The sequence below is a fragment of the Gobio gobio genome (assembly GCF_949357685.1).
Source record: "Gobio gobio genome assembly, chromosome: 16".
NCBI lineage: Eukaryota > Metazoa > Chordata > Actinopteri > Cypriniformes > Gobionidae > Gobio > Gobio gobio.
Window position 1 is genome coordinate 2,931,935 of NC_137109.1, and position 25,049 is coordinate 2,956,983.

General features: G+C 39.5%; 2 protein-coding genes across 2 annotated transcripts in view; one reads left to right on the top strand and one right to left on the bottom strand.

Moving 5' to 3' along the window:
• Positions 1–423: 423 nt before the first annotated feature.
• Positions 424–4,121, top strand: nkx1.2lb (NK1 transcription factor related 2-like,b). Its single transcript, XM_079838192.1, has 2 exons — positions 424–908; positions 3,101–4,121. Exons 1-2 carry the CDS (start codon positions 500–502, stop codon positions 3,799–3,801), a joined length of 1,110 nt encoding a protein of 369 aa, XP_079694318.1. The 5' UTR covers positions 424–499; the 3' UTR covers positions 3,802–4,121.
• Positions 4,122–5,568: 1,447 nt separating this feature from the next.
• Positions 5,569–25,049, bottom strand: part of uvssa (UV-stimulated scaffold protein A) — a 59,909-nt gene continuing 40,428 nt past the window's right edge. The window contains exons 9-14 of the mRNA XM_079838813.1: positions 22,881–23,082; positions 18,425–18,562; positions 17,970–18,153; positions 14,567–14,678; positions 6,633–6,822; positions 5,569–6,525 (exon numbers count right to left, since the gene is read on the bottom strand). Coding sequence (XP_079694939.1) covers positions 6,432–6,525; positions 6,633–6,822; positions 14,567–14,678; positions 17,970–18,153; positions 18,425–18,562; positions 22,881–23,082 — 920 coding nt within the window. The 3' untranslated portion in view covers positions 5,569–6,431. The remainder of the gene's footprint in view (positions 6,526–6,632; positions 6,823–14,566; positions 14,679–17,969; positions 18,154–18,424; positions 18,563–22,880; positions 23,083–25,049) is intronic.

The following is a 25,049-nucleotide window of genomic DNA, read 5'->3' on the forward strand; positions in this document are numbered from 1 at the left end:
GTAAGGAAAAATAAGCCTATTTAGTGTTTCCAGTCCAGTGCTCTCGCGCTGACAGCTGTGTATATCAGGGGCCACATCATCGCTCACTCTCCTCCGCGGCTCCTCACACTCCAGACGGAGATAATAGGCTATTAGAGGCATGGGATTAATTTGTAGCCAATTACCACTCACAGTGGAATATGAATGCATAAATAAGCCACGGCTTGTGTCTAAGTTTTGGCGATGATCAGAGCAGTGTAAAGGGGAGGAGAGCCAGCTGGGCGCGCGCGCGCGTGTGTGTGTGTGCGCGCGTGTGACATAAACGCCGGGGTGTCCTGGGGGGACGGTTCAAATCCAAAAAGGACCTGAGCAGGGGGACAACAGCATCACCGTCCTGGATCAACTCCTGACCAACATCCGAGCAGCAGACGGCACTTATCTGATGACTGTTCAGCAGCAGCATGTCTCCTGTTGAGTAAAGAGCGGCGAAAGAAAGCAGAAGTCAGACCGTTGGAGAGCTATGAACCGGGATAAGGCGCAGGCTGGAGACTCCATCGTGCCCCCCGCGGCCGGCGTGATCGTGGTCGCCCCGCAGGACGGCATGGACGAGACGCGCCTCGCGGCTGGAGAACTGCCGGTGTTTAACTGCGCCGGAGGGAGAGACGCTTTACCGGCGGAGAGTCGAGAAACCTCGCCGAGACACGAGCCCGCGCCCGCGGGCGCGCCGCCCACCGCCCACCGGACCACCTCCTTCTCGGTTCTGGACATTTTGGACCCCAATAAATTTACTAGTAAGAAGCAAACGCCTAACAGGACAGGTTGTGAGTTCATGTTTGGTGCAGAAAACAGAAGCGAAGACTCGAATCACACGATCGAGCACAAGTCTTATCAAGAGGACTACGACTGCAAAAAAACATCAGGGATTTTAAGTGAGTGACTGTTCTGTTTTCTGTATTATTGCGTGTATGTTCAATATTATGTTTAACATGACCGCGTTCATAACATGGACATTCTTTGTCAACATCAAAGATTTTAGGTTCAAATTATTGGAATTCATAAGATTTTATTTATTTTAAAAAAGTAAGTGCAATGGGTGTTTTAGCTTAACTTTTCCCCCCTTCTAAAACTATTTTTTCAAAAAGTTTTTTGTTTTAGTTATAACGCACTTTTATTATCCTGTGTCAAATGAATTAATAAGCGTACAAATATTCCATGTAGTCTCATAAAAATAAATGTATAATAATAAAAAAGTAGGTAGGCTATTGTTGATGAATAGATTGAGTATAGAATGTCGTGAAATGTTAAATGCAGACCTGTTTAGTGACTGTTTATTATAAGAAAACTTAAGTTTCTCTACTGTTAACAAATGCAACTTGGCCTTAAATCGCCATAAAGAAGAACTTTAACTAAAGTGTATTTACAGAATAAATTAAACTAGTTTTGAAGTAGTTAAAATCCTTGTAAATGGCCATATTAAGTCTTTCAAGTTTTTCATTGAGTGGTCGAAGTGAAAGAAGGGTTGATGATATTTTTTCGGTTATTCCTGAGAGTGGAGGAAACTTTCACTTATTGTGTGTGTGTGTGTGTCTGTGTGTGTGAACTATATTAAAACAGCTCCTCAGAAGAGTCTTGTCTTGTGTTTAGGACTGCGCTGGCCGAGCACTTTTTGGTTTTTTGAGAACGAATGATCGATATCTCCCTTAATAAGTATAATAGGTTTTAATCGTGTAATTATCCGAATTTTAGCCCTAGAATTTAGATGTTGAGAGAGAGTTAGCAAGCTGCCTGAAAGAGATATACTCATTTCTATAATAGGATATCGACCTGATCCTCCCCATTATCAGCGTCTTTACGCAGCGACCTGCCTTAAATTAAGCGCAATCGAATGGGTTTAATTGTTTTTTTCTTTAGATATGTTAGCGCTTTGTCTCGAGTCTAAATGGTGAAAACAGAAATGAGGATCATCTTATCTTCTGTGCCTGTGTTTGCAAGGACAAATATGTGTCAACCTCTATGATTGATTGGAGGCAGCGCGCGAAAGCAATTTTCAATAAACAGTAATTGTGGGCTGCAATAATTTGATAAGGTTTGTGCTGTTTTTAACAGCCGCTTTAAATGGTTGAGTAAATTGAGAGTTATCGATTAGTCGACCACGCGCTGATTTAAGATGTCAAGACGAATTGACACGCCAAAGGAAGTGGCATCTATTCACTCCTCACTTCATATAAACAAGACTAAAAACCACCAGAACAGAAATATCAGTCTAAAAATTATGTTTGTAATAATATATATATTTTTAAATAGTATACAAAATGCTACACTCTAATGCTGAGTTGTTTCAATTCGTGTTTGGGTTAACTGTGGACAAAACCAGCCGTTGGGTTTAAAATTTGAATTCAAAAATTTAAACCCAACGGTTGGAATTCTCCACATTCTTTATTTGTTTAGGTCAAATATGGACAAAACCAACCGTTGGGTTTAAATTTTTTAATTCAAATTTTAAACCCAACGGTTGGTTTTGTCAGTTAACCCAAACACTTGGGTTGATTGAAACAACTCAGCATTTTTTAGAGTGTATACTAGTTAAAAAAAAAAAAAAAAAAACACACACAGACAAAAAAACAAAACACACATAATTACAAACATAATTTTTAGACTGATCATTCTGTTCTGGTCGTTTTCATATATTTGTCCATATTTGACCCAAACATGTGGGTCATTTCTCAGCATTACAGTGTAGATGGCAATAAAGGACCTTTATTTTTCAGAGTGTCTAAATAAAACATTCTAAAATAAAATCTTTCGTTTTCTCCTTTAAATTTGAAATATAAAATGTATTTGACTGTCCATTGTTAACGCAGAAATAGTTTTCTTCTTCGTTGTTTGAAATAAACCAGCACAGATACGTGGCCATTTTTGTTTAAATAATTATGTAGGGAGGGAAAAGTCAAATAAATAACTATATTTACTTAGAAAAAGCCTTTTTTCCCCTTCCCTCCCATAATAATAATCCATCGAATTAACCTGTTGGTGGTACCGCAACTACAGTGTGTGTGTGAAACTGTGATTGAGGTGTAAAACTGACTTTTGACGGCGGTGTGTTGTGTGTGTGTTTCCCCAGAGGACGGGTTCGTGTTCCGGTCAGATGAATGTGAGGCTGATTTCACCCGCGGAAATGAGTCGGACGGAGAGCTGTGCAGCGAGGAGAGCAGCGCGCTGACCGGGAACAACGACGCCGAGTTCGGACAGCACGAGGAGGACGACGACTCCATCAATAAAAGCCCAGACGGACAGCAGACTCAACAGTCTTCAACTAACGGACAGAATCACGCGGCGAAACCCAAACGGAAGCGCTCCGGTTCGGACTCAAAGTCTGGCAAGCCCAGAAGAGCCCGGACGGCGTTCACGTACGAGCAGCTGGTGGCTCTGGAGAACAAGTTCAAGTCCACGCGGTACCTGTCCGTGTGCGAGCGCCTCAACCTGGCGCTGTCCTTGAGCTTGACGGAGACGCAGGTCAAAATATGGTTTCAGAACCGCCGGACCAAGTGGAAGAAGCAGAACCCGGGCGCGGACACGAGTGCGCCGACCAGCGGGAGCGGAGGGCCGAACGGAGCGAACGGGCTGGGCAGCCTGAGTCCCCTGAGCCCGTCCCCGCCCATGAGCGGACACCTGTCCATGCACACCGGCTACCCGGGTCACGCGCCCGGAGGACTCGTCTGCACCACGCAGTTGCCCTTTCTGCCGGGTCACGCGGTTCTGTCGCCCTTCATGCTGGGTTCTCAGACTTACGGAGCGCCCACGTTTTACGCGCCGCACTTATAAGAACAGAATCACGATCGGGAGGAGGGGAAAAAAAGAACATTTCTAACTTGAAGCACTATTTGCTGTCACGCTCGCAGAGACATTTGATAGGTTTGTCTTGGAAAGCGAAATGTATTTCAACCTGGCTGCACTGTGGCAAACCCAGAATTAAGTTTACGAATCATACGTGCTAATAATTAGATTTCATTTCGAATTGCTTCGTTTTGATAAAATGTGAATATTTCTCTAGGTCACACTGTAAATATTCAGTTATTATGAAATGTGTTTAGACATTAACTTTGAATGCAAATGTAGTAGGGAATAAAACGGAATATGTATCGAAACAAAGAGTGAGATTGTGTACAAACAAACAAAGGCCTAATGGAAAGTTTATCTTGATTTTTTTCTTCTACTGTGGGCCACATATTTAATTCTGAAGTTGCATAGACTATGCTATAATTTAATTGTTTGTCTCACAATTTAAAAGGTTGAAATAAAATGACAGATGATAAAGATCAGTTTGGCATAAGGCTGGCTTTATGAACTAAATTCAGAATAAAGTTTGACGGGATCCTGCACTATAGGACGCATCATTTTATCGCTGAATTTGATAAACCGAGCAACCGTTCTAATTTAAACGAAAGGCGGGAATAATTCGCGCGCGAACATGCGTTCTCTGATCATTTTTAGGCAGTGGAAAGTTTGAAACCCTTACATGTAATTATTATAGAAATATTATGGTTGATTGAATTTACTTGGACGTAACCTAATCATTTAATGCAATATTTAGTGGTTTAAGAGCAAATGTAAGAATACAATTCAGATACAGAAGGCTCGGAAATTCGAATTCATTTAAAATATATCGTTACATGGAAAATATTACATTCTTATTACGTTTCTTTTATTTAAAGAAACATATCCGCTGATATACTGGAGCACTAATGAGACATAATTTCCTCTTTAAATCGACTTATTGATCCGAGAGTTGCTTAAATATCAATAACATGTCAGCTGATGACTTCAGAAGGGCAGTTGAAAAGTAGCCCACTGAAGTAATTCGATCGCAATTTACAGTTTATTCGTTAAATGCGTTTGTTCAATTAGGATATTGCTGTTATTAATATGTTTCCGCGTATTAAAGGAATTCATTCGATTGTAAATGTTTAACACGGGTCTGTATTAAATCGTTTCTGAAATCTGTGCACTTTTCGAGATATTAAAGAGTCAAACACCTTGAGATGAAATACTCAGATATGATGAGAAATGATTTCAGCCTGACGCGATTGTTTTTAATGCATGATTTGCTTCCTTAATATTTGAATGACATAAACTATTGCTTTACACCTGTAATACAAGCAAACTGTTCGATTAATCAAGTATATTCAACAGGATAATAATGTTCGTTTTTTTTGCGTCTAAATTCGTTTCTTGCGTTTTTTTCTCTCAAAAGTTTCGCGTCAGAAATATAAATACGAATGCGAATGCTATTTTTCACAAGTTTACTGCATATTTATTATTATTAGGATACAATTCGATTTTTTTATTATAAACTATTATAAATATGATTATAAATCACAATGGTCAGTGTGTTTTCTTTCACAAGTTCACTACATACGCTATTATGTCGACGTATTATTATGACAATTCGATATAATTTTTCATTATTAACTATTATAAATATTGGTATAACCACAATGGTCCGTGTTTTGTTTTTATAGCTCGTGATGTGCAATTCACAAGTTCACTACATATATCAACAGCGTATTTTTATTACAATTCGATTTTTTTCATTATTAACTATTATAAATATTAGTATAATCACTATGGTCGGTGTTCTGTTTTTGTAGCTGGTGATGTGCATGAGAATTAGCAATAATTTAGATAATTTGCATTAGTTATATTGCTGAGGCATGAAGAGACGGACTGTTGTCCATGAGATTTTTAAATACTTTCATTTTTGTCTTCGTCGCTCGTTTGTAAATAATCTAATACATATTTCTATACATCTAAGTTTGATTTCAAACGCGTGAGAGGAATCCATATGAGCTGATGATGGATGAAAAGAGGATTTATGGTGGCACACTTATTAGAAATGTCATATTTTTCTACAATGCACATTACGAATTTGCCACATTTAAATGTTCAACAAATGATATAAAACGCGGCTGTTTTAAAATAGTATATGGTCACCTTGTGAATAATTTATGTTATTATAAACGAATATAATTGCTAGACAAAATATATTAATAAACAGTTTCATCAGATCAAGGGGAAACTGAAGAACATGCAAACCCCAACATTAATATATCAAACTTCTTCAGAAAGTACTCAAAAATTTTAACATTTACAACAATGGAACCCTCAAATTAAAAATAAGTTGTCTTATTCATATAAATTTACGCTATTAATATTCAAATATGACGGTGACAACACTGATATTTAATTTTTTTTAAATATAAATACTACAATGTAGCAAACAATGGCACAAATTGGAAAACAATACATTGGATTCAGAATTTAAATTAGTTCTATATCATGCAGATACACAAAAATATCATAAATTATTCAAATGACAGCCATTAAAAAGGCCATCTACACTATCTGTACTTCATGTGTGAGGATGGAAGCTGCTCTTCTGATCGGCTGAAGCTTTAATTCAGTGCATAGTTAAACTGATTTGCAAACTTCTCATGTTTCCTCTTGTCCATCTTGTTCATGACCTCCGTCACTCGTCTCATGGAGCTCCTATGAGGAAACAATCGCTTCAGATTTTTATTCAGGCATCACTCAAGTATTACTTGTGTCCAAATTTAAGAGCATTTTGTAAATCTTGAACATCCAGTGCTACTCACTTGTTGAAGACTTTCTTCTCTAGTCTGGAACGAGAGGTGTTGGCATTCTGCTTGAGGTCTGTCAGGTTTGGGTACTTCTTCTTTGACTTTCTTTTGCCGCCCTTCTTCCCCTTCCCGTACGTCCTGGACGAGCCCAGATCTTCTCCAGTCGCGGCCTCGATCTCCCTCATGAGCTGTGGGTCTCGCCAATCTGAAACAATCCCAGAAGACATCAACACACCACACGCTTCTTCATCTTCATCAACATCTTCATATCGCTTCATCTGTTAGAACATTTAAGCCCTGGAATAAAGATCTGATCACAAACTCGACCTCTGATTTTGGTATAATGTGTGATTGTGGCATTTTTTACTCAACAGTGTAGAAAAAGATAGATAAGCCTTGGATTGGAAATCAATCTAAAAAGCTGATTTGGTGGTCAGGAATTATTTCTTATTATTGTTAATGTTGTAAATAGTTGTGCACAACCAAGATACATTTTCAGGATTCTTTGACAAAGTTATTTTCCTCACTACTAAATATTTCACGCTCAACTGTTAGTGGGATTTTAACAAAGTGGAAGCGATTGGGAACAACAGCAACTCAGCCACAAAGAGCGGGGTCAGCGCATGCTGAGGGTCACAGAGCGGGGTCAGCACATGCTGAGGGTCACAGAAGTCGCCAACTTTCTGCAGAGTCAAGAGCTCCAGACCTCCAGACTCCTGTGTCCTTCAGATGAGCTCAAGAACAGTGTGTAGAGCTTCATGGAATGGGTTTCCATGGCCGAGCAGCTCATCCAAGCTTTACATCACCAAGTGCAATGCAAAGCGTGGGATGCAGTGGGGTAAAGTGCGCCACCACTGGACTCTAGAGCAGTGGAGACGTGTTCTCTGAGTGACCAATCACGCTTCTCTGTCTGACAATCCCATGGACGAGTCTGGGTTTGGCGGATGACAGACAGACAGACGGACTATACAATTGAGTAAAGAGTAGTTAAAGAGACACAAAAGAAAATTGTATTTAGATGGATGGATGATAGATAGATAGATAGATAGATAGATAGATAGATAGATAGATAGATAGATAGATAGATAGATAGATAGATAGATAGATAGATAGATAGACTGTCTATAGATAGATAGATAGATAGATAGATAGATAGATAGATAGATAGATAGATGGATAGATGGATAGATGGATAGATGGATAGATGGATAGATGGATAGATAGATAGATAGATAGATAGATAGATAGATAGACGAACAGACAGACATATAGATAGATAGATGGATAGATGGATAGATGGATAGATAGATAGATAGATAGATAGATAGATAGATAGATAGATAGATAGATATATAGATAGATAGATAGATACAGACAGACGGACAGATGGATGGATGGACGGACAGACAGACGGACAGATAGATAGAGTAGTTAAAGAAACACAAAAGAAAAATGTATTTAAAAGGTATTGAAATCCATCTTTTAATGAGAAGAGGAACATCTGAAATATAGTCAGTTTAGTAGTAGCGGGTGTAGCAACGCTTCGTAAATCTCTCTTGCGTGGGGCTCGGGACTCAAAATCATCAACTTTTCATTAAGCACGTCCCTTAGCGTTGATACATGCAGATCCTGCGATGATAAAACGGCAGCCGTGAAATTATTTACAATCTCCAAAGTGTTTAATTGCACAGAGCACTGCGGTTCATCCGTCTGTGGGGAACGCAACAAACAGCCTTTCAAATGCCTTTCAAATTAATATGAGGAGCTGGCCGGCCCTATCAGGATTTATGGAGGTGAAAGGCCCCGTTCCAGGAGTCCCACTTAAGTCAAGCCTTCAGGGTCGTGATTCCCGCTGAGAGGATGATGGGGGGCCTTTAACTTGAGCTGTGCAGCCGGCTCACTCCTCTGTCAACAGATCGCATCTGCACACACGAGCATCACAGGCAACAGCTGCAGGCCAGCCTTACCTCCACTAACACACTCACACACACAAACCTGTGAGAAGATGCACATTAATAATGCACCCTTCTCAGAGGGAAAGGAATATTCTGGGATCAAAGTTAATCTCTCGGTTTCTTTAGAAGACAGTCGCTGCGTTTCCATTACAGATTTACGCACAACTTTTGCAATATTTTTAAAAATGTTGATACAACACTATTGCGAAATTCCATTAACCGATGTTATGCGACTTAAACTTGTTTTTCCTCTCGCGATAAGTCATTCCAAACATGATGCCGTGGATGTTGGTAGGTTTATGTATATCCCAGCCACCGCACTAGACATTGTTCTTAATCGGAGATGTAGGCGTGTTATCCAAGAATTGATAAGGAAAGCCCACGTATGAGGTGTGTGTGTTTCTCCCTCAGATCTGCTTCAAGGTCTTCATGATAATGTGGCATTTCTGTGTTTAGAATCCAGTATTCCTGTAATTCTATTGTGTTTTATGAGTTTAATAAAGAACTCGTCTCGTCTTCTGTCCGTCATCTGTAAAGAATGATCGTCCTTTATGTACGCCAGTTGACCTGTAAATGCGGGAAAATTGTTTCCATTGCCTTTTTCGAATTGCCTGAAGAACCCCCTCATGCGAGCGTAAAAACTATTTTGCGATATATGAGTTTTTGCTAAATTGACGAGCGTCACGTTTGGTTTTGGGATTTGGTTCACGTTTGTGTTTTCATGTCTTTTATTTTGTAATTTTGCCTCAGTCATGTGATCTCCTTGCCCTTATGTGATCATGTGCTTCCCTAGTTTCATGTGTCTTGTTCTGATTGGTTTCCTTCTCTATGTGTCATGTTCTCATTGGTCTAGTCATGTGTCCATAGTTCTCATTGGTTCATTGTCTTGTCATGTGGTCTAGTTCTGGTTGTTCATTGGTTGTCATAGTCATGTGCTCCCCAAGTCTCTGTATATAGTCCTCATGTTTGCCTTGTCAGTTGCTTGAGTATTGTTCCGTGTAACATTGTTGTTGAGTTCATGTTTCTTTTTTATGCTATGCTATTCATGCTAAGCTAAGCCAAGCAAAGCCAAGTCAAGCTAAGACAAGTCAAACTAAGTCAAGCCAAGCAAAGCAAAGCCAAGCCAAGCCAAGTCAAGTCAAGTCAAGTCAAGTCAAGTCAAGCATAGACAAGTCAAGCTAAACCAAGTCAAGCCAAGTCAAGCTAAACCAAGTCAAGCCAAGCCAAGTCAAGTCAAGCTAAACCAAGCCAAGCCAAGCCAAGCCAAGCTAAGTCAAGTCAAGCTAAACCAAGTCAAACTAAACCAAGTCAAGCCAAGCCAAGATAAACCAAGCCAAGCTAAGTCAAGTCAAGCTAAACCAAGTCAAGCCAAGTCAAACTAAGTCATTCCAAGCCAAGCCAAGTCAAGTCAAGCTAAATCAAGCCAAGCCAAGCCAAGCCAAGCTAAACCAAGCCAAGCCAAGCCAAGCCAAGCCAAGCCAAGCCAAGCCAAGCCAAGCTAAACCAAGTCAAGCCAAGCTAAACCAAGCCAAGCCAAGCTAAACCAAGCCAAGTCAAGCCAAGCCAATCCAAGCTAAACCAAGCCAAGCCAAGCCAAGCTAAACCAAGCTAAGCCAAGCCAAGCCAAGCTAAACCAAGCCAAGCCAACCCAACCCAAGCCAAGCCAAGCCAAGCCAAGCCAAAAGCTAAGTCAAGCCAAGCTAAGCCAAGCTAAATCAAGCCAAGCCATGCCAAAAGCTAAGTCAAGCCAAGCCAAGCTAAATCAAGCCAAGCCAAGCAAAGCCAAAAGCCAAGCCAAACCAAGCCAAACCAAGCCAAGCCAAGCCAAGCCAAGCCAAGCCAAACCAAGCTAAATCAAGCCAAGCCAAGCAAAGCCAAAAGCCAAGCCAAGCCAAGCCAAGCCAAACCAAGCTAAATCAAGCCAAGCCAAACCAAGCCAAGCCAATCCAAGCTAAGTCAAGCCAAGCCAAGCCAAGCTAAATCAAGCCAAGCTAAGCCAAGCCAAGCCAAAAGCTAAATCAAGCCAAACCAAGCTAAGTCAAGCCAAGTCAAGCTAAATCAAGTCAAGCCAAGCCAAGCCACGCTAAATCAAGCCAAGCCAAGCCAAGCCATGCCAAAAGCTAAGTCAAGCCAAGCCAAGCTAAAAGCTAAATCAAGCCAAACCAAGCTAAGTCAAGACAAGTCAAGCTAAATCAAGTCAAGCCAAGCCAAGCCAAGTCAAGCTAAACCAAGCCAAGCCAAGCCAAAAGCTAAGTCAAGCCAAGCTAAGCCAAGCTAAATCAAGCAAAGCCAAAAGCCAAGCCAAGCTAAGCCAAGCCAAGCCAAGCCAAACCAAGCTAAATCAAGCCAAGCCAAGCAAAGCCAAAAGCCAAGCCAAACCAAACCAAACCAAACCAAACCAAACCAAACCAAGCTAAATCAAGCCAAGCCAAGCCAAACCAAGCCAAGCCAATCCAAGCTAAGTCAAGCCAAGCCAAGTCAAGCCAAGCCAAGCTAAATCAAGCCACGCTAAGTCAAGCTAAGTCAAGCCAAGCCAAGCCAAAAGCTAAATCAAGCCAAACCAAGCTAAGTCAAGTCAAGCCAAGCCAAGCCAAGCCAAGCCAAGCCAAGCCAAAAGCTAAGTCAAGCCAAACCAAGCTAAGTCAAGCCAAGTCAAGCCAAGCCAAGCCAAGCCAAGCCAAGCCAAGCCAAGCCAAAAGTCAAGTCAAGTCAAGTCAAGTCAAGTCTATGTTCATTGTATTCCTGTTCACGTTCCACTGGGCGCAATTTCAATTTGCGCAATTTGAAGGGTAATGGAAATGCGGCTACTGAGGCACTTAAAATTGATGTGAAATAGACAAATTTTGGAGGACAGAAATGCATATAAGCATTATGGTGTGTTCACACCAGACGCGAATGAAGCGTTTAGCGTGAGGGATTTACATGTTAACTCAATGCAAAGACGCGGATACACGTGAATGAGGCGGCGCAAATTGAGTGTTTCGGGCGTTTGACGAGCGTAACGCGTGAATCGCCCGAGTTGAAAAATCTGAAGTATGTCGGATATTCGCGCCACGTTAACCAATCAGGGGCTTGCTCTAGTAGTGACGTGATTATGAGCGGAGGCAGAAATCCGAACAGCAATGGCGGACAAAATCATCGTTGCTGTGTGTGGATAGCCGGAGATGTACTAGAAAAAAAGGATCTTGCTTGGAAGAAAGTGAGTGAGGAGGTCGGACAGTCTGGGGGAGTTGTAAAAAAACGCTCTTTACTCAATTTCAGCTCTATATAAACATATTGAGACTACAAGCTAGCTAAAGCTGGCAAATTGAGACTGTAGCAGAAGCAGAAGCCCCTCCCATGATGCAAATTCTCCTCTGTTGTGAAGTGAATTTCACGCGCGAATGAAGCGAGTAAACTCAAAATGTCGTGTCTGGTGCGGACGCACAGTTAGTAATGTCTACTTCTAATTTATTACTTTAACATTTAAACTAATCTAGAGCAAAATAAAAATGTGTGTATGTATATTACATGATACAAATTTTGTATTTTTAAAAAGTTTTATTATATTTTTCTTTCCCTTCTGCTGGGATCAGTATAATCCAGATTTTCCAGAGTTTACTAAAGAGTTTTGAACAACACAAACTGATGATTTGATTGGATTTTGTGATCTAATCTGATGTCAGAATCCGTTTTTTCCCATTGAACAACCCATTTTCAAGAAATAGCCGACTACTTTTGAACAACTGACCCTCCAGGCCGTTGAATTATTGAAAAATAACACACTTTTTTCCAATAATTAAATTTTTACTTCTGGTTACATAATCCAGTTTACAGTCTTCTGAGAGCCTATGATATTCTGTTCTCTGGATATGGCTCGGGTCCCTCCTTTAATGTAAATCAGCATGAATTTTCCACTCGTTTTATCGAATTGCAATCAGACGCCAAATCTGAGGTCACACTTACTGTTTGTTTAAACTCAAGAGCAATATCCAGCCGAAGGGGAAACTTGCGTCAGACGCACTGAACAAACACAGCGTTCAGAATCCCGAGCAAGAAAGGCTGAAGCAGAAATCAATGGCGCAGCAGGCGAGCAAGTGTTCAGTCGGGGAACTGATGGACACCGGCCGCGGGTGGGGTGTCCTGCCGTTACCCTGACAACCGGCATGTCGGCGGGCGGAGGGCGTGATGGAGTCGCGGGGATCGATAGCTTACTTAGTTACAAAAGATGCTATTTCACAAGCCAGTGGTCAGCGGGCCCCCGAAGTCAGTTGCCTCAGATAACTGTTTGTTAACAAGTAAACTGTGGCCAAAGAAAGCACATCCGACGCTCCAGTGACAGCATGGAGACGCTGCTTAATTGGCTTTTAGCACCCGACTCCACAAGAAAAGAAGCCGGAGAGAGAAAGAGAAGGCAGAGTGAGATGCAGCCTGTCCTATTATCTGAGTATTGATGATGACTGGGATGGGATTCCATCAGTTCATCTCTTCCCGGAGTCCTGCAGACTGTGGGTAATAGATGTCTGGGATTTGGCCTGGACACTGGCTACTAAAGGCAGCGTTAGAGTCTTCCAAACATGAAGGAAAATGAAAGATGATCAAGCTTTTAGGTTTGGTGTGTGTGAAAGTTTGACAAACGGAGGAACATGATGAAAAGCTAATAACTAAGTCAAACTGAAATCACAGTAAATGCTGCTTCTCACCAACTCCATCTGTATGTGCAGAGTTTAATGTGCATTATGGGAATGCAATGTGCACTCGGTTCACATCATTTGACATATTTTGTAGACAGAAGTTTACAAGCATTCCTCCAAAATAAAAGCTTGAGGATTTGAATGTGAGAATTTAAGATAAATGATGTAATAGAATTATAATTTTTTTATTCTACAGGACAATTTTAATTTACGACAATACTATATTTATATCTTCATATATAATGATAATAATCCGTTTATATGTGCAAACCTATATATAAATTATTTATTTATTTATTTTATATATATATATATATATATATATATATATATATATATATATATATATATATATATATATATATATATATATATATATATATATAATATATATATATATATATATATATATATATAAAATAAAAACAATCAAAACACCCAACTTAAATATGTTAGCTGTTCATGTCATGTGACCATTAACCAACATTAGAAAACTGCGGACATGCGAATGAGTTGTTACATTAATAAAATGTAATACATTTTTAATTAAATGTGTTTCCACCACAGAATAAAAAATAAAAGGTAATTGCGACTTTTTCGCTCGCAATTGAACCGACGCAGAATTGCGTGACCGTCGCAATTGTGAGTTATAAAGTCAAAAATGCGATATATAGATATAAACTCCGAATTACAACTTTATATCACGCAATTCTGACTTTATAATTCGAAATTCTGACTTTTTTCTCACAATTGCGAGTTATAAAGTCCAATTCTGAGGGGAAAAAAATGCTATTCTGACTTTATAACTCGCAATTCGGAGATAAAAAGCCAGAATTTCGAGTTGCAAGATGTAAACTTTTTAAATGTTTTATTCTGTGGCGGAAACAAGCTTCCATACATATGGGCTGACAAAAGAGTTTGGGAAACCCTGACTAAAGATAGGAGGTTTAGCAAACACTTTAAGTTCAGCAGTTTTAGTTCAGCAGATTTTGTCATCATTCATGTTGTTTTCTTCTATGGGATACAAAAGGAGGTATTTTGAAGAATGCTCATGCTGCTCTTTTCCTCACAATGAACGTTCCGAAACAACAAAAAACACCATAAAGTACCTGTTCTTTTTTTAGACCTTTAGAACTGATTGACTAGGCATGGACCATTATTTATATTATAATAAACAATATATTTGCGTCAGTGTTCCGCAGAAGAAAGAAAACCCCAGTCCCTTTAACAATGATTGGTACCTGTCATCATATTGAGAAAAAAGCTCCAGAATGTCAAAAGAGCGTGCTCTGACAGAGTTAAACAGGCTGGATGGTCTAACCTGGCTGCTCCTCCTCGCGTTTCCTCTTCTCCTTCTCCAGCCGCAGCGCATCTTCTCTGTTAACAGGCCGGCCCAGCTCATCCCGAGGGATAATGCGTCCATGGAACGGGCACTGAAATTACATCCCATGTCATTAGTTTATTCAATCAGTGGAAGAATATGTTTCTTCAAAACCACTGTTCATTTCAATGACGAATAATTTTCGTCAACAACCTTTTTTCACTGACAAAAACGAGACGATAACTAAATAAAAAACTAGTGTTGGATGACAAAAACTATGAGGAAAATCTACTGTCATTTTCGCCAACGAATAAAAACGAGAGGAAAATGTTAGTGAGAGTTGATTAGGGAAGAGATCCCGTCAGAACTGATGTCCTGTGTAACAGATGCACACATTTGAACTGTAAAGCTGGGCATACACTGTGCGATTTTCGTCCGATTTCGAGCCGAATTCTGACTTGTGCGACTTTTTTTTGGGTCGGGTGTACAGAGGGAAAACGAGAGGTGACAAACCTCTCCCGATCGGCAATCGGATGGTCTGATGAATTTCTGGTATGTCACAAAATGTCACGTCGGAATATTGATTTTTTCACCGTTTTAAATCATGAAGGAGTCAGTGGATATCACGCAATGTGCGCGAGAGTCGGCGAAGTCTCAAACCCAGTCAATTATTCAGCAAAGTGAAATCTGACGAGACAACAAGAGATAAATCTATTTCAACTAGGGCTGGGCAAATTAACGCGTTAACGCGGGCGATTAATTTTTTCAGCTTAACGCATTAAAAACATTTAACGCAAATAACGTAGCGTCCGTTTTTATATCCATTTTTGCCAAGCGTTACATGATCACGTTCCTATTCATGTAAATGCTTCCAAGCGCGACAAGAGACAAGAGAACCCGCTGTATGTCAATATGTCCTGTGTGTGTGTGTGTGTGTTCGTTCGGCAGCGGCTGATCTTAAAGTGACAGTAGCACTGATGATGCCTGTCATTAATGTTCATCACAGAACAACGGGAACAGAGACAAGTGTAGCTTTAATGATGATTAATCTCTATTTCATTTATTATTTATGCAGTTAAGAAAGGTGTTGATAACTATTACATTTCTGTATATGTCTAACAGGAAAGGCACAGGTAAATATAACATTTATTATAATGGGGTTATGTAAAAATAGTTTTAAGTTCACTTTAATTAAAGCAGCACTAGGTAGGTTTTGCTCTCGGGGTCCCCCTACAGTTGGGAAACAGTATTGTCCTCTACTACTGTCGTAAACTCTGTCATTCTACATCAGTGGATGCATCGCACGTGCATTTATTGACATGACAACCATGATAACCCTGAACACTGCAGGAGTTCACATGCGTGTTCTGCTTGCGTCGCGTGTGAAATGTCTTCATCTCAGGTACAGTGGCATATGTTTCAGCATGTCATATGAATATCATTTCATGGGTTTTATTTTTTTCAAACGCCAAATGATCGCGATGCTCACGTTTACAAGCCAGCGTCATTATAGTAGCCTAGTCTATCGGTTCCCGTTTTACAGAATCTATGATACTTCAATTCAATGTTTGAGTGGTAGGTAATAACCATATATCGTCAATATTATAATATCAAGCTACCAGAGATGAATCTGCAAATTTGAAAAATCGATTTGCATTATAGCTTTAGGCAAGACAAATAAACCAATATCACAGACATGTTAGGTATCCTAAAATATGATTTTGTACGTCTTATGTATTTACTTGCAAGAATGTAGCCCCTCCTCCTCCAGCTCACGCCAACGAGCAAACGCTGCCCAATGTTGACCTCCTGCCTTTAATCCCATCACTTTCTCGTTTTCTCTTTTTGCTTTCCTCCGACAAAACCTTTGCTTTCTTATTTTTCTGTGCTGCTTCGGCCATGACTATAACATCCGGCAAACAAATGATAGTTTGGCTCGCACGTCCGAATTTAAGGTGGTGGTGGAAGTGACGTATATGCCGTAAAGCAGTCGAATTTTGTAGTTCTTTTTGTTCTCGGGTTACTACCCGAAACCCGAAGTTTAAAAGTACGATTAAAAACGATACAGACCCCGTCAGGCTATGGCAGACGTGTCATTCAACCTATTGTAAGTCCATGTATCATCACTAGAGGTTTGAAAATATGTTATAAAGGTTGAAAAGTTACCTAGTGCTGCTTTGTATTCATTTGTTTTGTTTTTTTATCGATTCCCAGCACTAATTTCAACATATGCTGATAACATAGCGATAACTGTCTTAATTTATATTCTTAATATTTCTCTTGTGGCCCATATTGTGAAAAAAATCTGAAGAGAAGTATAGGCGCATTTCGTGTTAAACAAGTTGTTTTTGATATAAAGCTACTTTTCATTGAGACTGATTTTATTGCAGTGTTAAGTCATATTATAGACTGATAATCATTTGAATTTTAGGCCTATAATTCCTTGCTTAATTGGGTAAAATGTTTTTAGATAATGAGGAGTAAGCTAATCTATCTATTCGTTAATTATGCAGCGTGCCGGTTATGCATTGATGCGTTATGAAGTTATCGCGGGGGCAAGTTAAATGTTATATCAATTTAACAATAAAAATAGGCCTACCCTAATAATAATGATCATTTTTATACATAAATTGTAAATGCTAAATCCTCTTGATATCGATAGCTGATGGATTTGATAGGCTATCTCCCAGCTCGTGGATCTAACGGCGGGAAAACACGGCGCTGTAGAGCTTCTCCAGTCTCACGCGACAGCGCTTCAGAGCGGCTCAATCCATCAATAACTTACATTTATGACAGGTCATGTTGATGAACTAATGCTGATGAATAATCACAATGTTTACTGTACCATTTTTATATAGTCATATGATTTAGACGGTTGTTACAACGCATATTTGATCTCCCTCATCTGAACTTGAATGAGCATGCATTTCAAAATAAGAGTCCCGGTGCATTTCCAGCTTGTTTATAATTAAAGTCACGCATTATATATACGTTTTTGGTTACACAATAAACTGTATTTAATTTAATTCCCATTTAATTAATAATCAGAAGGAAATACCAGTAATTGACACATATTCAATAAAGTATCAGGGTTATAATAGTAACTAAAACCATTAAAAATCTTCATTGAAATTAAATAAATGTTAACTATCTGAAGCTTTAGCTTAACCTGATATACTAACTAAAACAGAAATACAAAGTTATAAAAACTATATAGATGTGTTTAAAAAACAAACAAAAGAAGTGAATTGAGCTCTTTCGTGTATTTTTGCACTTGAAGTGTCAAAATGTCAGTGTGGTAACAGTTGGATATTATATTTTAGTTGACTAAAACTAAAAACAATTCAGGTGACTTAAATATGACTAAAACGTGTCTCAAATGTCCATCAGGACCGGCTCTGACCTTTACTCTGTCTTGGCGTTCACACAGCGACCCGTCTGGCATTGGTGCTCTGCACGTGTGCTCCACAGGCTTGAACTTCCCAGCGAATGTGATGTATCTGGACTTCATCTCGGCCGACAGCTCCTTGTTTTCCACTTCCTCCTCCACCTCGTGCGGCACCCAGAACTGGTGCTGTGACGTCTGCCTAAAAACCAGAGAAAAACCAGAGAAAAACCCGGCCTTACTGAAAGAGCTCCGTCCAACACCACATCAAATCACCATAGAGAAGCTGCAGGACTGTCATGCTTTCCATGACTCTATATTGACCAGATAAATCTTGTATCATGATTTCAAACAGTAAATCTCCAGATGACTTGATTTGATGTGAAGTCACGCAATGGTGCCCTCTAGTGGCCACTCACAGCACACATAACACAACTCAAAGAGAGAGTGATGAATGAATGTTTCTACAGTACTTGATGATTTTGCCGGCGGTGGGCTGCTCCTCTCCCCAGTAGTAAAGATCCACTCCAAACGGGACGACGGGGGCATTAACAGAGGCTTTCTCCGTGTTCACGCGCTCCTGGACACTGCTCTCCGCCGCCTCACACACGCTGAAACAAACACAACACACTTTTACACAACGCGTTTTCAACAAAACACTTTCTATGTGATTTGGTCGTTCGTTTACATGACCATGGAGTTTTGGGGCCTGAAAATACAAACTGCAATTTTTTGAAAACGATCCCGTTATCATTCCCGTGTAAACTACAAAAACATGAATTTGTGAAAATGGTGTTACGTGTTCAGTCTATAGTGTTTCTTTAGGAAGTGACATCCCCATCTACTGGCCTGACAGCAGAATACAGCGCTTTAATGCTGCGTTCACACCAAGCGCGATTAGAGCGTCTGGCGCGAGTGATTTCAATGTTGAGTCAATGGAAAGGCTCGTTGACGCGCGTCTGGAGGTCCCGCGGAGCGGAAGGCGCGTTACACGCGGCGCAAAGGGCGCGAATCCGCCTCATTCGTGCGTCCAGTTCGCGCAAATGACGCGAATTGGACGCGATTTGAGTGTCTTGCGCGTTACGCGCGAATGGTGCTTTTGTGCATTCACGCGTTTGAAGCGAATTCGCGTCTGACGTTCGAGTTGAAAAATTTGAACTTTGGCGTCAATTCGCGCCGCGTTAACCAATCAGGAGCCTGTTCACTGTGGTCACGTGGTAAAGTGACGTGATGAGAAACCCTGCATAATTTAAAAATACAACTATTGTGTCACAAAATGTCGTTTTAAGACTTTTTTTAGGTGAGAATGAAGTTGTTTAAAGCTCAAATCTGTGGTTTATTTATAAAGAGAGCCCCTATTTAATATAAAATAATCTTGTGTTTTTGGAGTTGTGAGATCCAGGCGATCACCGGGCAATCACTGCTCATGACCCCAGCGTGGGCAGCCTTTCCTCGGCCAGTCCTTCTGGCGTCTGCCGCTGGCTCTGATGTCCTGTAGTGGTTCGTTTTGTGTGGATCTAATGGGTGATCTTTGCTCTCATGAATCTATAATTTGTTGTCTGCCAAATGGTTTTGACTGAGGGCAAAGAGAAGTTTCATAACTTTATATTTTAAGGATATTTAAATATACATGCAGTGAAGATAATGTAGGAGTTGCCTGGACCACATTTGTGTGGCTATTCATGCTTAATATATATTTTTAATGAAAATGAAAAGAGGCAGAGTGGTGTTTTATGACATATTTCTCCTGGAGTGCCTTGAACGCGCGTCAATTTCGCTTCCAGCGCTCGATTTCTACGCGCGTCCAAGTCGCCGCGGACGCGCGAATGCATTCAAAATGTTTGCGCGTGAAACTAGACGCGGTAGACGCGATTTTGACGCTCTATTCGCGTTTGGTGTGAACGCAGCATAAGTCGTTTTCATGGATCCGTGTGAACGGGGATCAATTTGACAACGTTGTCGTGTGTACGCGAATAACACAAAGGAAAACATTTCCGTTTTTAGTACATAGTTGTCATGTAAACGCACCCTTAAATCTCCAACATCAGTAAATCAAAAAAATCGAAAGAGAAAAACATCAAAAATTATTAAACTGTCACCGTACCGCTAGGTGCTCTTTTTTCATATTATATTTTAGTAATCATCATAAATTAGGTTTCGTTCAAAAGCTTACGAACTCAAAAATCATCCCCTGCAAACCGTTTCGAAATCGGACATTGTGTTACTAAGGAAACAGCACTTTAAATTCTCCTTGCGGGCTCCTCCCCCCTAGCCAGGTTTCATATCACACAATTTATTTAAACTACTTTATAATCAAAACCTTTTCTCATGTATGTCGTCGGAAAGGTCTGAGACTCAAGATTCCATATTTGGTGACTATTTTGTGACGGAAGTGATATTTGGTCAGAAATGTATTTATTTGTTACATGAGAATGCATTAAAAAAAAAATCAATGGAATGTGTGACACCCGGTGGCTGTTTTTGGTACAGCGCATAAAATAAATCTCATGGGGACTTACATTTTTTGTGATATCAACTTCAAAACGTGTTTAGACATGACTTTAGAGTAAAAATTTATAAATATTTTGTAAAACATATATTGTACATAAAAATAAAACATATTTAGTACAGTACATTTCATTTACAGTAGATTTAAACTTCCATAACTTTTTCATACTTTTTTTTCTGAAGTGCTTTCCAAGCATTCTTGAATTACAGCCATTTTCACGTCTATTCTGAAAAAGGGCGGTGACAGTTAAACTGTGTCCAAACTACATGATAAACACATGATAAAACCCGTCTTTTCCATGTTAATCAGAGTTTTTTTAGTTTTTAGTTTCTATTTCTGCGATGGAACAACAACACAAAACATGGCCATAATAATCTCAGGTGATGTTTATGTGCTTTATTTAATGTTAAAAGCGTGTCATGTGACTTTGAATATAATTTAGTACTCAGCTTTGTCGTACTAAAAGCACCAATGGATAATTCCCCACGGGTCTTGAAATTAAACGTTCAAACTGTGAACAAACAAGTGTATTCTATGACAGCGATTGTTTTAGTGACTCAGTGTGTATTTTAGTAATGTTTAAGTGTGTTAAATTTGTGAATTTGATTATGTACTCATCCATTTCCCTGCGAGTGCCGTCAGGATTAATCTCTGGTGCCACGAGAGCCCGCCCACACTCTGTTCTGATTGGCTGTGGGTTTTGATTGATTTGAGCGTCTGCTGTGTTGCTTGTCGCTGGAATCGCGTCGCGTGTAGTTAGGACACGGTGTAAAGGGGTTAAGGTACACTATATAACTTTTGGCCCTCTAGCGGTTTAAAAAAAGTTACATATTGTACCTTTAAATTTTATATTTTATAAAGATTTTAATATGAAAATTAGTGCTGTCAAATCGATTACTCGCAATCAAAATGTGACCCTGGAGCACAAATCTAGTCCTGCGTCTCACGGGTATATTTGGGGCAATAGCCAACAATACATTGAATGGGTCAAAATGATCAATTTTTCTTTTATGCCCAAAATCATTAGGATATTAAGATCATGTTCCATGAAGATATATAGTAAATGTCCAACCGTAAATATATCATAAATGTATTATTAGTAGTAATATGCATTGCTAAGGACTTCATTTGGACAACTTTAAAGAAGGTTTTCTCAATATTTAGATGTTTTTGCACCCTCAGATTCCAGATTTGCCAAATATTGTCTTAACAAACCACACATCAATGGAGATATTATTTATTCATGATTTATGATGTATAAATCTCAATTTCATAAAATTGACATTATGACTGGTTTTGTACTCCAAGGTCACACATAATAGTTTGTGTTTACATAATATGTGTATATTTATTACGTATATATAAATACACACACATGCATGTATATATTTAAGAAAAATGTGTTATATTTATATATGAAATATTAATATTTATACATAATATATATGATATAAATATATATACAGTATATACATGCAAATATTGCTTAATGTATGTGTGTGTTACATTATGTAAACAAACTTTTATTTTGGATGTGATTAATCGATTTAACGGCACTACTAAAAATATGAAAAAACATTAAGTCATAAAATATAGAATCTGTATTTTTGCTACAAATTTACAGTAATTAGTAGTGGTCAGCCAATAATGTTGTATAAAAGCTATTGTATATTTAATTTACACAATATTTTCTCAGACTTTAATAATTTAATAATTCCCAGATATGTACACTGCAAAAAATGCTTTTCTTACTTAGTATTTTTGTCTTGTTTTCAGTCAGTCCAAATATCTAAAAAATCTTACATTAAGAAGCATTTACTAGACAAGCAAAAGTTTTTGTCTTGTTTTGGGGGAAAATAACTCAAAATTAAGGGAGTTTGTGCTTAAAATAAGCAAAATAATCTGCCAATGGGGTAAGCAAAATAATCTTAACTCAAACAGAAAACAAGATTATTTTTCTTACCCCATTGGCAGATTATTTTGCATATTTTAAAGGGGCTATATGCGTTTTTCTGAAATTTAAACTCGCGACTGACACCTGTGGCCAAAAAATAGAACTGCTCTTATTTTCTGCTCGCTCTCGCAGCGGTGGTGACGTCACATCCGCAGACAGCGCGGGAAAAGACGACCCGCCAGAAAATAGGAAAAATAGGATACAGGCTTATAGGTGCACCCACTGTGAGCGGACAAGGTGTCAGTATGCTCATCAGGAGATGTTTGAGTCATAAATGGTAAAATAAAAAGGCTATTGTTACGTTTATTTTGGGGAAAAAGTTGCATATAGCCCCTTTAAGCAAAAACTCCCTTAATTTTGAGTTATTTTCCCCCAAAACAAGACAAAAATACTAAGTAAGAAAAGCATTTTTTGCAGTGTAATTCTAGCATTGCACAGCTTTATCTGTGTGTGTTTGTGTGGTCACCTGGTGGATGGGGCAGAGCCGATCTTCTGTCGGAGCACACGCAGTGTGGCGGCAGCACAGGTGGGGTCCTGCTCTTCATCACTCATCTTCCTCCTGAGCTGAGAGAGGCTGGAGGACACCAGAGGAACGGGGCGCTTGGCCACAGGTTTCGCCGTCTTTGCTTTGACCTCAGAGGTTGATGTTGAGGGAGTTTCATCAAGTCCTGTGAGAGACAGCGAGACAAAATGAAGAACATCACATCTCAACCAGGCTCTCTTCCACATCCCACAACATCACCGGACTGAGGGGGATCCAGCGGGAGTGTGAAGCGGCTTAAACTGGCCTTAAGAGACACACAAAGATCTAAGGCTCACCCTAAAGCTTCCCAGATTAAAACTTTAAAGAACGGTGAATTCCTCAGACACCTGCACACTATACACGGACCAAAGGTCATGTGGGCCACTCTTATTGCCTATCAACAAATATGGATTGCAAAAGCACAAAGTCTACATAACAGGTAGTATTTTCAGATGCATTTATTCAGCAAACATGTATATAAAAAGACCCTTAACCCACCCTTAAAGGGTTAGTTCACCCAAAAATGAAAATTCTGTCATTAATTCCTCAGCCTCATGTGGTTGGACACCCGTCAGACCTCCGTTCATCGTCAGACACAAATGAAGATATTTTAGTGTAAATCTGATGCTGAGAAAGGCTTCAGATAGGCCTCCATTGGCATTCAGTACATTTACACTCACAAGAACCATAAAAGGCACTAAAAACGTTGTTACAAAGTCCATCTCACCACAGTGACTCTACAATAATTTTACGAAGTGACGAAAATAGTTTTTGTGCGCAAATAAAAATCAAAATAACACCTTTATCTAACTTGTTCTTGTCTTCCGTGTGTGTCTCCACGACGCATGCGTGAGAATATGAGCAGATCCGGCGTTCGGACACAGAAGCGATTTGTTTACAAGCAGAGGAAGACGCGCGTATCTCAGCTGTTGAATTCTACATTGATCGTGCTTTAGGTCTCGGCGTAGTTCTCAAAATGGGGCTAAAGTGTGCATTTCATGGATTCCCGAACGCTGGCGCTACGTCATATTCTCGCGCATGCGTCGTGGAGGCACACACGGAAGACAAGAACAAGTTGGATAAAGGTGTAATTTAGATTTTTTTTGCGCACAAAACTATTGTCGTCGCATCGTAAAATTATTGTAGAGTCACTGTGGTGAGATGGACTTTGTAACGACGTTTTAAGTGCCTTTTAAGGGTCTTGTGAGTGTAAATGTATTGAATGCCAATGGAGGCCTATCTGAAGCCTTTCTCAGCATCAGCTTTACACTAAAATATCTTCATTTGTGTCTGAAGATGAACGGAGGTCTGACGGGTGTCCAACCACATGAGGGTCAGTCATTAATGACACAATTTACATTTTTGGGTGAACTAACCCTTTAAGGGTGGGGATTTTTACTCTTTAATTGCCAAGTTCATAAATTATGTCACTGATTTGGGGAAAAATACACACAAAATGACTTATTTTCAATATAAAAAGTGATTGTGGACTGGATATTGTTTTACCTTTTATATCAGCCTCGGACATTGGCAACATTGGCTTTGATGCATTGTTAGTTTTTGTGAAGGATCAGATTTTAATGTTTTCTCGCTCATTTCAATCCCGTTATACTCCATATAAAGCCAGAAACTAAGGTTTGTTTGCACAGGCCCATCTAAAGGGTTAATGGCGCCACCTGGTGATTAACTGTGAAAATTACACATTTTACCCAACAGGGAAAACCACCAACAATCAGAAGGCATGAGTATATGGTGTCATGGATTTGCAATAAAAACATGTGGTTACAATGGAAGTCAATGCGGCAAAAACAGCCAGGGACAGTAAATGAGGAAAACTAACAATGCATCAAAGCCAAAGTTGTTACTAATCTTTGACATGTCCAAGACTGAGATAACAGGTAAAAAAATCCAGTCCACAAACACTTTTTATGTTGAAAATAAGTCATTTTGTGTGTTTTTTTCCATGAAGCCACAGAGTCATGAGCATCAATAGTAACACAATGTTCGGCAGTGTTGATGGAAGGCGTGTTCGCCATATGACATCAGAGTAGAGCGAGAGCACACGACTCCTTATGCTGGAGCCAGTGATTTCAATGTTAAGTCAATGTTTGA

Bases quoted from the DNA above. Each gene is read 5' to 3' on its own strand.
- nkx1.2lb (XM_079838192.1), top strand. From the start codon at position 500: ATGAACCGGGATAAGGCGCAGGCTGGAGACTCCATCGTGCCCCCCGCG. The intron at 909-3,100 runs GTGAGTGACTGT...GTGTTTCCCCAG, and splicing joins AAAAACATCAGGGATTTTAA to AGGACGGGTTCGTGTTCCGG.